At 37.0% G+C, this 14,991-nt stretch overlaps 1 protein-coding gene and 1 pseudogene across 1 annotated transcript; both read right to left on the reverse strand.

Moving 5' to 3' along the window:
* Positions 1 to 393: 393 nt before the first annotated feature.
* Positions 394 to 1,335, reverse strand: LOC141134287 (olfactory receptor 11L1-like). The gene has a single exon (XM_073623864.1). The coding sequence runs from the start codon at positions 1,333 to 1,335 to the stop codon at positions 394 to 396; it is 942 nt and encodes a 313-aa protein (XP_073479965.1).
* Positions 1,336 to 11,466: 10,131 nt separating this feature from the next.
* LOC141134288 (olfactory receptor 11L1-like) lies at positions 11,467 to 12,406 on the reverse strand (annotated as a pseudogene).
* Between the last annotated feature and the right edge of the window lie 2,585 nt (positions 12,407 to 14,991).

Raw genomic sequence — 14,991 nt, forward strand, 5'->3', positions numbered from 1 at the left:
GACCGTGTGTACGGGGCATAAGTAATCCAAAATAACATGGAAAAACAAAAACTGCAAATAACCTCAAAAACATGACAGAAATCCTACTTTTGAGTAGTTATTCCTTTAACAACTTAAAAATATTGGATTTGCCATTGCTTTCTGTACCAGAGACAATGGACTCAAGGACCAACAGGAAGGGTGAATTAGCAATTTTAAAAAAATGACTCTAATTCTATCCTTTTTTATCCAAAACAACAAAAAAAAATACATACACTTTAAGTAATCCTTAATTATATGGAAAAACAAAAACTGTAAATAACCTCAAAAACATGACAGCCAAACCTACTTTTGAGTAGCTGCAATTTCCGTGCCATGGCCTACCTTCTAGCGGGCAATTTTTCTGCCTTCCCTTTATTTATGGTAGGATTTATTGGGCAATAATATGGTTTTGGCAGCTTCTTTGATATCTTTATTTCTTAGACTGTATATGATAGGATTGAGCATTGGCGTCACCACAGTGTACAACAGGGAAATCACTTTACTTATATTTAAAGATGAATTGTTTTTTGGGAGCATGTAAATGCCAATAAGAGTTCCATAAAACATGCAAACCACAGTCAGATGGGAACTGCAAGTTGAGAAGGACTTCTGTCTGCCAATATTGGAGGAAATCTTGAGGATAGCTTGAACGATGCATCCATATGATGTTAGCGTTATCATTAGAGGGAGTACCATTACAGGGACACTTAGTAAGAGGGACTCTAAGCGAACAGTGTATGTATCTGAACAAGATAGTTCCAGAATGGGCTCCATATCACAGAAAAAATGATCGATGACATGAGGCCCACAGAAGTCCAAAGTACATATTGCTATGGTGGCTATTATTACAAAGGAAAAGCTCAACAGCCAAGAAAGAAGGATCAAGTTTAGAAACATTGGATAGTTCATTATTGAGGAATATCTAAGAGGGTTACAGATAGCCAGGTAACGGTCATAAGCCATCACAGTTAATATAAAGCATTCTAAAGATTCAGAAGCACCAAAGATATAAAACTGAGTGATACAACCAACAAGGGACATAACAATCCCCCCATTCATTACATTGGCAAGTGTGATGGGGGCAACATCTGTTGTCAGCAGTATGTCCGATATGGACAGCTGGGTGAGGAAGAAGTACATGGGAGACTGGAGCTTCTTGGTGTTTGCTACCAAAGTGATGATCAAGAGATTTCCATTAATTGTCACAAAATAAATAATAAGAAGCACAATAAATATTATGCTGTTAAATTTGTAGAAATTCGGGAATCCAAGGAGAATTATCTCAGAGACTGGCGTTTGGTTTCTGTCATACATAATCTTTAGTTTGAAAGAAAAAAGACTTAAGAAATATTTTGCTTAACTACTGCATCTCTGGAGCTTATATTTTTAACACATGTTAAAATATGATTTTTTTTGGATAGAAATTTACTTAAAACCCCCAATATCTATTTTCTGAACGCAGAGCCCCTGTACTGTAGAATTAAAAGAGAGCAATTGCATTACTATGTTGCATGATATTCGCCCAACTGTTTATCAAATCTCTATTTTCAGGTAAATTGCATTGAAAATACATATTTGTGCACAGAAACACAGTTTAATCACCATTGTTATAAAATAAAAAATTAGGTTTTGTTGAGTAAATGGATACCAAACATGGCTTCTGGACAATGCTGCAAATGATCTATAGGTATGGAAATCACATTAAGCATTATTTTTCAATGCTGCAATTTTATTTTATTTTTTTCACTTACTTGAGTTCCTTGAATACAATTTTATTGAAAAAGTAAACTTTGGAGTACCATAATCACAAACTGAAAAAAGTCTAATGGACGAACTGTGTTGCTTTCACTGGATTCGGTTTTTGAGTCAGTTATTCAGTCAATTTAGAAAAGCATGTTATATAGATTATTGGAAATACTCATGTGTATAAACAGAATTTTGTCTTTGGAGACAAAACAGACTCTTAAGCATAATTATGATTGATATCTCATGAGAAGTTGTTATTTCATGCAATGTTAAAGTGGTTGTAAAGGCAGAAGTTTTTTTTTTGTCAGATTTATTTATTGATTTTGAAAATATAAACATTGGTACAATTAACAAAATATTTGAACATTAAATGGTAGCATTAGTTGAATTTACATATCAGATCTTTCAGATCTTAGCATTTCTTGTAGTTACAAGCAATGAAAGACTTAAATAGGCTATATGTTTTAGAAAGACTAAGGTGTTACAATCAATTTTAACAATTATATAATCAAGAGCAACAAAAAATGAAAAAGTTGTTAAACTGTTAACTTTGAGTAATATGTAATAAAGAAATAATATTAATTACTATGAGATTTAGTTATTTACAGTATATTAGGACATTAGAGCTTACTATCTATTATTGTATTATAATTGAACATTATAAAAGTGAATGTTTCGCTACCATTTCGTTATGTAAAAATAAATAGGAGAAGACAGGATAGAATAAGGAGAAAAGAATTAAAGGAAAGTAAAGATAAGAAGAAGAAAAAACAAAAAGTCTGGATTAGTAGAGGTTTCTGGGGATTTCTTAGTAACAATATGTACATAGTATCTTTTTATCAGTTATTCAAAACAAAGTTATATAGTTACCAAGGTCTTAGTAAAGAAGTGTCAAAATTAGGAGAAAGAAAGTGGGTCACCCAAGGACTCCAAATTTTCTCAAATTTAGGTATGTTATCGTTGGATATGGCATCTGTTTTCGAGAGGATCATGGCCTGATGTATTCTATTCGTAGTTTCAGAAAGCATTAATGATGAGGACTTCCACGCTTTGGCGATGGTCTGCTTTGCGGCTGTGGTAATTTGTAGAAGGAGTTTAAATTGTGTATAAGACATTTAGGTAGGCTTTAAATTTAGAAGCTCAATTGTTGGATCTAGGATGATAGTTTTCTTGAATAATTTAGAGAGCATTAGGAATATTTCTTTCCAATAATTTTTTGCTATATGGCAATCCCAAAAGATATGAAAATGCGCTCCTAGATCACCACAGCCGTAAAAGCAAAGTGGAGAGTATTGTGGAATATATTTCGTGATCCTAACAGGGACCAGATACCAACGCATAAGTAATTTATAGTTTGCCTCTAAGGCTACTACATTATGAGAAGATATTTTGGTATTGGCCCAGACTTTATCCCATTTGGATGAGTCCATGTGAAAACCAAGATCATTCTCCCATTTTTCCACATAGGAGGGTGTTTTTGTATCAGGCAAAGCATTCAGGTGACTATACAACATTGACACAAGCCCCTTTGAGTGGGGGTCATTTTTACAAATATGTTCAAAATGCGTTATGTCACATCGATTATCTCTACCTTGTATAAATGGCATAAACATTTTTTTGATCTGTAGATAACGAACGAGTTCTGAATCTGGAAATTGATGGGTTTCACATATTTCAGGAAATGTTTTAAGTTAAGTGGTCATTATCAGGTCATAGAGTTGTGTTAAATCAGCAGAAATCCATTTTTTAAAAGTTTTAGGAGATGTATGAGCCGGGTAGAAAAGTGGGTTTCTAATAAATGATACAAGAGGTATATGCGGAGATTGTAGTCTTTTGATTACTTTGAATCTATCCCATATAGCAATTGTATGTTTAGTAATCCTATTTTTTATTATTTTATGGTCAGAAGAGGTAGACCGTGTTAGATTTGGTATGGAGATTGGATCACAGTCGATTGATTCAGTCGTTACCCAGAGGGGGATCTTGTGTTTCGTGTGATATTTAGGAATATGTGCTATTTGTGCTGCATGAAAATAATCAGTAAAATTAGGGAAACCTAATCCTCCTTTAAGTTTAGAAAGACAAAGAGTGTGGGTAGGTAAGCAAAATTTTAAGGAGCTCCATATGAATGCTTGTTTTTGATGTTGTAGGTTCTTAAGGAAGTATGTCGGGATAGGATAGGAATATACGAAAGAGATATAAAATTTTTGGTAATACAGTCATTTTTATTACATTTATTTTACCAATCCATGATATTGGTAAGGAGGACAATTGTTTAAAAAAAATTAGTAATTTTTCATAGTAGTGGAGGATAGTTAGCAGAGAAGATATCAGATAGATTGGGGGTAAGAGTAATACCTAGATATGTGAGGTGAGACGTTGACCATGTAAAAGGGAGAGATGTTTGACCTTGATGTAGTGTTTGCGGGGGTAAAGAGACATTTAAAGCTGTTGATTTTTGTAAGTTTATAATTAATCCAGAAATGTGGGCAAAGTGATCTAGTTTGCTTATAAGATTGGGAACAGAAATATGAGGGGAAGAGATCAAAATTAATATATCGTCAGCAAATAGACATAATTTATGTTGATGGCATGCTAAATCTTTGCCCTTGATTGAGGGGTCTGTAAGGATAGCCTGGGCAAGAGGTTCAATGAGTAAGGCAAATAAAAGTGGGGAGAGAGGACAACCCTGATGTGTTCCTCTATTTATGTCAAACATGTCTGATTTGTACCCTGCATATTTAACATATGCCTTGGTATTATTATAAAGTGAAGTGACCCAGCTTAGAAAATGAGGGCCAAAGCCCCATTTCTGTAGAGTGAAATTTAAGTAGGGCCGCGTCACTGTATCAAATGCTTTTTTTATATCTAATGACAGGAGACACAGAGGTATTTGCCTTGTTTTAGCTGCTTGAATCAATAATGATGCTCTACGGACATTATCTGCTGCTTGTCATAAAGGGATGAAACCTACTTGATCTTTGCTTATTAATGAACCAATTATATTATTAAGACGAGACGCCATTAGTTTTGCTAGTAGTTTTATATCTAGGTTTAATAAGGATATAGGTCTAAAGTTTGTACAAGATGAGTCATCAGACTGAGGTTTAGGGATCACTGAAATTATTATTGTTCCAGTCAGAACGATTGTTTATTAGGTAGGGTGTTAAATGCTTCTGTCAGGATGGGAGTAAGGATATGGGAAAATTTTTTATAGAATATAGAATCCATCAGGGCCTGGTCGTTTATTTAACTTAAGGGATTTAATTGCTATTTCGATTTCTATAGGTTCAATAGGACTTTCAAGGTTATCGTATTGAACTTGAGAAATGGTTGGAAGTTTAACTTGTAAAAAAAAGATTCTGCTGAGGATTGGTCGAAGGATCCTTCTTTTTGTATAAAGAAGTAAGATGTTTATGAAAGATGTGTAATATCTTTACTGGGACACTAGTGTATTTAACATGGGGTATTTTTAGGCGATTTGGCTTAAAGGGGTTATTTAATTTTTGAAGCGCACGTGCAAGAAGGGTGCCAGGTTTATTAGCTTAAAGTAGAATTTATGTTTAGATTTAAGTATTGTTTTGTCCACCGATCACTTTAACCACTTACGGACTGGAAGATTTTCCCCCTTAATGACCAGGCCATTTTTTGAGATACGGCACTGCGTCGCTTTAACTGACAATTGCGCGGTCGTGCGCCGCTGTACCCAAACAAAATTGGCGTCCTTTTTTCCCCACAAATAGAGCTTTCTTTTGGTGGTAATTGATTTTTTGCTATAAACAAAAAAAGACAGACAATTAAAAAAAATATTTATATTTTATACTTTTTTCTATAATAAATATCCAAAAAAAAATGTCTTCATCAGTTTAGGCCAATATGTATTCTGCTACATATTTTTGGTTAAAAAAAATGCAATAAGCGTATATTGATTGGTTTGTACAAAAGTTATCGCATCTACAAAATAGGGGAAGGATTTATGTAATTTTTATTATAATTTTCTGCGATCTGCGATTTTTAGTGGTACTGCAACATTAGGGCGGACAGATCAGACACTTTTGACACTTTTTGTGACCAGTGATACTTATACAGGGATCAGTGCTATAAAAATGCACTGATTACTGTATAAATGACACTGGCAGGGAAGGGGTTAACACTAGAGGGCGATGAAGGGGTTAAATGTGTTCCCCGGGAGGTGTTTATAACTGTGTTGAGAGGGTAGTGACTGGAGGAGAAGAGAGATCACTGTTCCTGATCACTAGAAACAGCAGATCTCTATCTACTCCCCTGTCAGAACGGGGATTTGTTTGTTTACATTCACAGATCCCTATTCTGGCTCTCCGTGGAGCAATCGTGGGTGGCCGGTGGACATCGCGGCCGCCGGCCATGTGCATCAGCTCCCCCTGCCAAACAGCGGGCACCTGCTATAGCTCTTAAAGGGGCCAATGTACACCTACGACGATTTTTGGGAACAAGCCTACCTGCCGCCGTATAATGATGTCGGCTGGTCGGCCAGTGGTTAAGTTATCATGGAAATTTAGTTTCTTTTAGTCGTTTTGAAAAAAAAAATCACTATTTAAAGGAGAATTGAAGTCCACTTTTGCTATAATGTATGCCCAGAAAACTTGCTTGGCACACTGATTTGCCAAATGGAAAAAAAAACCCAAAAATGTGGGAACGCATATACGTGAAAATGCGCATAAATACGGCGCAAATACATAAAAAATAAAAATTAAAAAAATGTTGGAAAAAGTGGATGCTCAAACAGGAGTTTCATGTGCAAGAGGCCTTAAAACCCCATAGTTAACCTATTAATATTTAACCACCTAAGCTTTCACACAGATGGACCAGAGCAATTATTACATTTGTGCTTTAGGCCAGTTGATCTGGCAATAACTTTGCCATTACCTAAGATAACAAAGTAATAAATGCATCTTTTTAGGACAAACACTGGACATAGATCATTGGGGAACCCACAGATGTGTATTCAGGAAATTCCCCCAGGGGTGGCCCCCTGCGAAATAAGACTGATAGTTTTTTAGGAAGAGGTCAAAACAGAAAGGGAAGACTACGAGAGGATGCCGAGGAGGGAAACGAAGCCACCCCCAAAAACGGAGGAGATAATGTGTGAGGGAGTCTTCAACCTAAGTGGGGAAGAACTGACTAGGTCCGAGAAATTAACATTGAATCAGGGTTTGAAATATGCCCCCAGGAAGCCATTGAATACATTCCAGATGTTTTTTGGACATACAGAAATACAATAGAAAACTAAATATTAAATGATATATTACTTTCCAATCCCATTATGAAAAATTATACCCAAAAGGGAGGTTCTAATTCAGGAGGGACAGGACTTAGAAATGCATCCCTGTTTATCCCTCCTGGTAAACCAGCTTCCAGTGTCACTGTATTCAAGAAGCTGGTGTTACAGGATTTACAACGGGTAAACTTTAAGAAGGAACGTCAAAAAAAGAGTGAAGAGGGAATTGCTTCCCTCTGCAAGAGAAAAGAACTTATTATATGGCCAGCAGACAAGGGGGGGATTGTTGTCCTTAAAAAGGATAACTACTTAAAGGAGATGGAGCTTTTATTGTCTGATAGAAATACATACACTATCCTTAATAAAAACCCAGTGGATAAATATAAGAAATCTTTTAACAATATAGTTCAGGATGGTTATAGGAAAGGGATTATCAATGAGAAAGAATGTGATTTTTTAATTCCATTGGCACCGAGAACAACAATAATATATCATATCCCTAAGATTCATAAAAACCCTTTACAACCCCCAGGGCGCTCCCCATAGTGAGAGGCATAGACTCCCTGACATCTAGGGTGGTAAAATTTGTTGATCACTTTCTTCAGCCGATTGTGACTAAAACTCCGGCCTTTTTGAAGGACTCTATGCAGATCATCAAGGAAGTATCTGAATATACAGTGGAGGATGACATCTTGCTGGTAACTGCAGACGTTGCCTCCCTTTAAACTATCATACCCCATGAGTTAGGCTATAAGGCAGCAGAATTTTTTCTCAAAAAAGACCTTTCGCTTAAATCTTCTATGTTGGATTTCATTTTGCGACTGCTCAAATTTGCCATGGAGCATAACTATTTTTACTATGGTAAAATAGGTGGAATATTGGCAATTGCTTCTGTTGACCAGAATCTTCTTTGTACTTATCTGCTAGCTGAGCGCTTGAACGTGGACTGGTATGGAACACAGAAAAACGTACTTTTCATCTCAGGCCACACTTCCCAACTAGCCATTCTGTTTATGTACATTTGTTGGCCTACCGGCCCATATAGACTATGCCCTGGTTCTCGTTCTCAAAGGCTCTGATGAAGAGGTTAGTCTTGAAACGCGTCAGCCGACTCTAAACACTCACCTCAACATGGGCTTATGTTACCTTTAACCTATTTTTAATTTCCATGCTTTATATATTTTGTTACCTGTTTGCATGATACGTAGTATTGGTATTATTTATTTGCTTTTATTTTCATATGAATAAATTTTATACTTTTTGATGTGAGCAATTGATCACGCGCCCTTCATCCATCGCTCTCCATATACCCAAAGGACAGTTCTTATGTATCAGATGGAACTGTTCCCACCTCATAGACTTTGAGACTCAGGCTGGGGTCCTCAAAAACTGATTTATAGAAAAGGGATATAAGCCCTACCTGTTGGAGAAAGACCTACAGGAGTTTGCTCTTATGGATAGATCTAACTTGTTGGTGCCCAAGACTAAAAATATTGACCAAACCATGAATGATTTGGAATGGTCTTTTCTGACCACCTTTTCATCTCATTTTTGGTGGGTGAATAAAATAATCTGTAAACACTGGCAGGTTTTGAAGTGTGATAAAGTTCTGGGTCCTGAGCTCCCAGATCATCCTAAAGTTCTATATAGGAGAAACCAGAATCTAAAGGACCTTCTGGCACCCAGTGTTATTGACCCTCTCCCTTGAGTACAAATGTTTGGCCATTTGAAAGGCTTTTTTCCCTGCAGGGGATGTGCAGTTTGTAGATCATCACAAACTCTGAAAAGTTCTACTTTTACATTGTTTGTTACTTCTAAGACCTACCATATAAAAGATTTAATTACATAGGTGTAATATACCTTCTTAGTTGTCCATGTGGTTTTCAGTATATTGATAGGACCACCCGTGCTCTAAAAATTAGAATAGATGAACACTTGTCCAATATTAGGAGGGGGTTCATCGGACACAGTGTCTCTTGGCATTTTCGCCAATTTCACAACCGAGACCCATCCCTTCTAAAAGGACTGGAGCGGAAATAATTTAAAACGCCATATTTTGCGTAGGGAAACTCAATGGATATTCAATATGCAGTGTTATAGCCCCCTGGGCCTCAACATTGAGTGGGACATAAATTTCTACATAAATAACAGTTAATGAATATATGTAGGTATTTATTTGTATGTGCGCTTTTTACATATATTCCGTTGGGGTTGCTGACACTGCCACTTTCCTCCAAAAATTCTCAGTATCCTATCTTCCTTATATTAAGTGCAATCATGATTCACATGTATCTTTGTGTCATGGCTGCCCTTAGCATGCCTTTCCCTCCAGAGCATGCAGGTAGCTATGACACAAGGTTGTGCACTAATGAGTAATTCTTTTTATTATAAATGCATGTTAGTGTCATTTTTATGACGTTCAAAAAAAATTTTTTTAAGAGAAGTTGCTTTAGGTAGTAAATACTAATATGGTAGATATACAACTGAAAACCTGCGACTATTCAACTTCGCTATATGTTTTATCAATAAGATACAGTATTCCTTAAAATTTTTTTATAATTTTTAATGTTTTAACATGTTTTTGAGCTATACTAATAATATATATACCAGCTTTGTTTGCTGACCAAGGAAATAGTAGTTTTTATATCTGCTCACATTGCGAACTGATTGGGAAGTGATCCCAAACTTGTTTCCGGTGTCAGTCTCTTGCTGAGGTATTTATAATGTGGTGGGTGACGTCCAGCCCTAGCCTCCTCTCCCAGTCGATGCCTCTTACGGAGAAACGCAGCGTTGGGTGGAGACTGAGGACCTGAGGTCTCCACTTTCCAGCTGATCGGCTTCGGCCACGGCTGTGTGTTTTTTAACTGCAACTGTGTTTGCTCTGCTTGTGCCTTTGATGTCAGTTGTCCATCGTATGGATTAAAAGGATTTTAAACCTACTACACAATGAAGCACCTCTTTTTCACTTAAACACGTTACCACATGCTTTGAGCGGCTTTGCCGGAGTAGTGAACAGAAGGGAATATTCCTGATTGCCGCCCTAGAAGTTTGAACTGTCTGACGTGGAGGGAATCCTGTGTCAACTTCGGATCAGCTGTTCCTGATAGAGGAGACAACCTGCTTGAGCTCATACGATCTCTGTAATAGGGGTCCAGCACTTCTGGTAAGCATCCCCCCTTTTTCTTTATCTTTACACCGCTTATGAAGATATAAAGAAGACATATTGAAGACAACACCGTTTTCACTGAGGAACTGCACCATTAGTTCCTAAATGGACTGTATATTTATTCACATTTATCTAATTTATTAAGTTTGTCTATTTATTTAAGTACTATTGCAATATTTTGGGTAGCGCACTTAACTGTACGTCTTCAGCATATGTAGACCATTGGGACAATTCCCATAAAATCTTCCATAGATGGTACATTACCCCCATGCGTCTACACACCATGGATTCAACCTTATCCACAGTATGTTGGAGGGACTGTCATAATACTAATGGCAACCTCTTACACGTTATGTGGCACTGTAAGGTTCTAAAAGACTTTTGGACAGATGTATTCTGTCTTATCTCAGATACTACTAAATCCCAATGTACCCCCTCTCCAGAACTAGCATTACTTTGCCTGGGGATAGACTCCTTCCCATATAGGCACAGGAAAGTAGTGGTACATATACTATATGCGGCTCGCATATACATATCGGCGAAATGGAAATCTACTACTCCTCCAAGTATAAAGGAAGTTATTGACAGAATTAACTCACGGAGCCTCATGGAAAGAATGCTGGCATACAAAGAAGATCGTGTACATATCTATCATAAGTTCTGGGATATTTGGCTATCACTTCACAATAACCTCTAGAGTTGATAACCTTGAGGACCTTGATAAATGGAAACTGACTGCATCTATTGGTGTTACTGCAAAACCAGTGCAGGGGATTAGGAATCAACACTGATGATTTGTTTTGTTTGGTTATATGTTTACTTGGTTTGGTTGATCAATTGATGTATATACAAATTGTGTTTCAACTACTACATTCTACACAATGATGGTATTAGTATTAGTATCACTTGGTTCTGGTAACATTGTTCTGCTAAGAGTTTGTAACCAACACGGAGCGGCCAGATGCTTGAGTAGTTATTCCTTTAACAACTCAAAAATATTGGATTTGCCATTGCTTTCTGTACCAGAGACAATGGACTCAAGGACCAACAGGAAGGGTGAATTAGCAATTTAAAAAAAATGACTCTAAGCTCCAATTCTATCACTTTTTTATCCAAAACAAAACAAAAAAATGACATACACTTTAAGTAATCCTAAACTATATGGAAAAACAAAAACTGTAAATAACCTCAAAAATGACAGCCAACCTTACTTTTGAGTAGCTGCAATTTCCGTGCCATGGCCTACCTTCTAGCAGGCAATTTTTCTGCCTTCCCTTTATTTATGGTAGGATTTATTGGGCAATAATATGGTTTTGGCAGCTTCTTTGATATCTTTATTTCTTAGACTGTATATGATAGGATTGAGCATTGGCGTCACCACAGTGTACAACAGGGAAATCACTTTACTTATATTTAAAGATGAATTGTTTTTTGGAAGCATGTAAATGCCAATAAGAGTTCCATAAAACATGCAAACCACAGTCAGATGGGAACTGCAAGTTGAGAAGGACTTCTGTCTGCCAATATTGGAGGAAATCTTGAGGATAGCTTGAACGATGCATCCATATGATGTTAGGGTTATCATTAGAGGGAGTACCATTACAGGGACACTTAGTAAGAGGGCCTCTAAGCGAACCGTGTATGTATCTGAACAAGATAGTTCCAGAATGGGCTCCATATCACAGAAAAAATGATCGATGACATGAGGCCCACAGAAGTCCAAAGTACATATTGCTATGGTGGTTATTATTACAAAGGAAAAGCCCAACAGCCAGGAAAGAAGGATCAAGTTTAGAAACATTGGATAGTTCATTATTGAGGAATATCTAAGAGGGTTACAGATAGCCAGGTACCGGTCATAAGCCATCACAGTTAATATAAAGCATTCTAAAGATTCAGAAGCACCAAAGATATAAAACTGAGTGATACAACCAACAAGGGACATAACAACCCCCCCATTCATTACATTGGCAAGTGTGTTGGGGGCAACATCTGTTGTCAGCAGTATGTCCGATATGGACAGCTGGGTGAGGAAGAAGTACATGGGAGACTGGAGCTTCTTGGTGTTTGCTACCAAAGAGATGATCAAGAGATTTCCTTTAATTGTCACAGAATAAATAATAAGAAGCACAATAAATATTATGCTGTTGAATGTAGAGATTCGGGAATCCAAGGAGAATTATCTCAGAGACTGGCGTTTGGTTTCTGTCATACATAATCATTAGTTTGAAAGAAAACAGACTTAAGAAATATTTTGCTTAACTATTGCATCTCTGGAGCTTATATTTTTCACACACATGTTAAAAAAATGAATTTTTTTTTGGATAGAAATTTACTTAAAACCCCCAATATCTATTTTCCGAATGCAGAGCCCCTGCACTGTAGAATAAAAAGAGAGCATTACTTTGTTGCATGATATTCACCCAACTGTTTATCAAATCTCTATTTTCCTGTAAAAATTGCATTTAAAACACATATTTGTGCACAGAAACACAGTTTAATCACCATTGGTATAAAATAAAAAATGAGGACCATTGGTATAAAATAAAAATGAGGTTGTGTTGAGTAAATGGATAACAAACATGGCTTGTGGACAATGCTGCAAATGATCTATAGGTATGGAAATCACATACCTATAGGAATATTTTTCAAAGCTGCAATTTATTTTATTTTTTTCACTTACTTGGGTCCCTTGAATACAATTTTATTCAAAAGGTAAACTTAGTCTTAAAGAGGAGGAAATATTTGTAGCACTTTTGAACAAAATAAATTTAGCAGTACCATAATCACAAACTGAAAAAAGTCTAATCGACGAACTGTGTTGCTTTCACTGGATTCAGTTTTTGAGTCAGTTATTCAGTCAATTTAGAAAAGCATGTTATATAGATTATTGGAAATACTCATGTGTACAAACAGAATTTTGTCTTTGGAGACAAAACAGACTCTTAATCATAATTACGATTGATATCTCATGAGATGTTGTTATATCTTGCAATGTTAAAGTGGTTGTAAAGGCAGAAGTTTTTTATCCTAATACATTCTTTGCATTTAGATAAAAAGCCTTCTGTGTGCAGCAGCTCAGCTGTCCGAGACTCTCCCTTCTGATTGGCTGAGACACAGCAATGGCACCATTGGCTCCTGTGGCTAGTTAGCCAATCAGGAGAGAGAGGGGGCGGAGCCAAATGGCAGCTTCATGTCTTAGTGGACACACGGATCTGCAGCTCTGCTCCAGTGCCCCCCAGAGCAAGCTGCTTGCTGTGGGGGCACTCAACAGGAGGGAGGGGCTAGGAGCAGTGAAGAGAGACCCGAGAAGAGGAGGATGGGGGCTGCTCTGTGCAAAACCAACTGTACAGAGCAGTGAAGTATGACATGTTTGATATTTAAAAAAAAAAACAAAAAAACAAGACTTTACAATCACTTTAACCACTTAAGATATGGAAGATCTTTCCCCTTTATGACCAGGCTATTTTTCCAGATACACACTGTGTCACTTTAACTGACAATTGTGCGATCATGCAACATTGTACACAAACAAAATTGGCGTCCTTTTTTCCCACAAATAGAGCTTTCTTTTGGTGGTATTTGATCACCTCTGCGTTTTTTTTTGCACTATAAACAAAAAAAGACCGACAATTAAAGAAATAAAAAACAATATTTTTTACTTTTTGCTATAATAAATCTCCAAAAAAAGTCTTTATCTGTTTAGGCCAATATGTATAAAAAAACTGCAATAAGTGTATATTGATTGGTTTGCGCAAAAGCTATTGCGTCTATGAGTAACGGCGGCGAGCTACGATTTTTAGCAGGACTGCAACATTGCGGTGGACAGATTGGACACTTTTGACACTTTTTTGCGACCTGTGATACTTATAGAGGGATCAGTGCTATAAAAATTAACAGGTTACTGTATAAATGACACTGGCAAGGAACGGGTTAACACTAGGGGCGATCAAGGGGTTAAATGTGTTCCCCGGTAGATGTTTCTAACTGTGTTGGGAGTGTAGTGACTGGAGAAGGAGAGAGATCGCTGTTCCTGATCACTAGGAACAGCAGATCTCTCTCTACTCCCCTGTCAGAACAGTTTGTTTACATTGACAGATCCCCTTTCTGGCTCTCCGTAGATCAATTGCGTGTGGCCGGTGAACATTATAACCTCCAGCCACGCACATGGGCTCCCCTGCCAAGCAGAGGGCGCCTGCTATGGCTCTTAAAGGAGCCAATCTACACCTATGACGATTTTCGGGAACTAGCCTACCTGCCACAGTAAAATGACGGTGATTAAGTTATCATGGAAATTTAGTTTCTTTTAGTCATTTTGAAAAAAAAATCACTACTTAAAGAAGAACTGAAGTCCAATTTGCTATAATGTATGCACAGAAAACTTGCTTGGCACACTGATTTGCCAAATGGATCTCATGAGTGTGGCAATCCCCCTCATCCCTCTGTCACTGCCGTTGATATCTTTCTGCAAGATCTTCTTTCAGGTTCAGCATCTTTGGCCCAGAGCTCAGTGAATGAGGTGAAGATTTGCTGACTTCTATCTATACAAACAACTAAAGAGGAAAAGTGCACAACAAACAGCCACGTCCGTAAATATTGAAGAAACAAAATAAGGTAGTATTAAGTATTACCAAGAGGGCGGACTTTATAGGCTAAGAAACAATGGTGAAGAGACAAATTATAAACAATCAAATTTATTAAGGTTAACAATTACATAGAAAAATAAGATTTAAATAAAAAATGTAGCATATATGCATCTATATTTTTTGGTGCAGTGAGCCCTTGTACGTCTACATGTTTC

Source organism: Aquarana catesbeiana, linkage group LG03 (assembly GCF_042186555.1).
Source record: "Aquarana catesbeiana isolate 2022-GZ linkage group LG03, ASM4218655v1, whole genome shotgun sequence".
NCBI classification, from domain to species: domain Eukaryota; kingdom Metazoa; phylum Chordata; class Amphibia; order Anura; family Ranidae; genus Aquarana; species Aquarana catesbeiana.

What these genes read in the sequence shown, in the direction of transcription:
- LOC141134287 (XM_073623864.1), bottom strand. Translation starts at nt 1,335, where the DNA reads ATGTATGACAGAAACCAAACGCCAGTCTCTGAGATAATTCTCCTTGGA.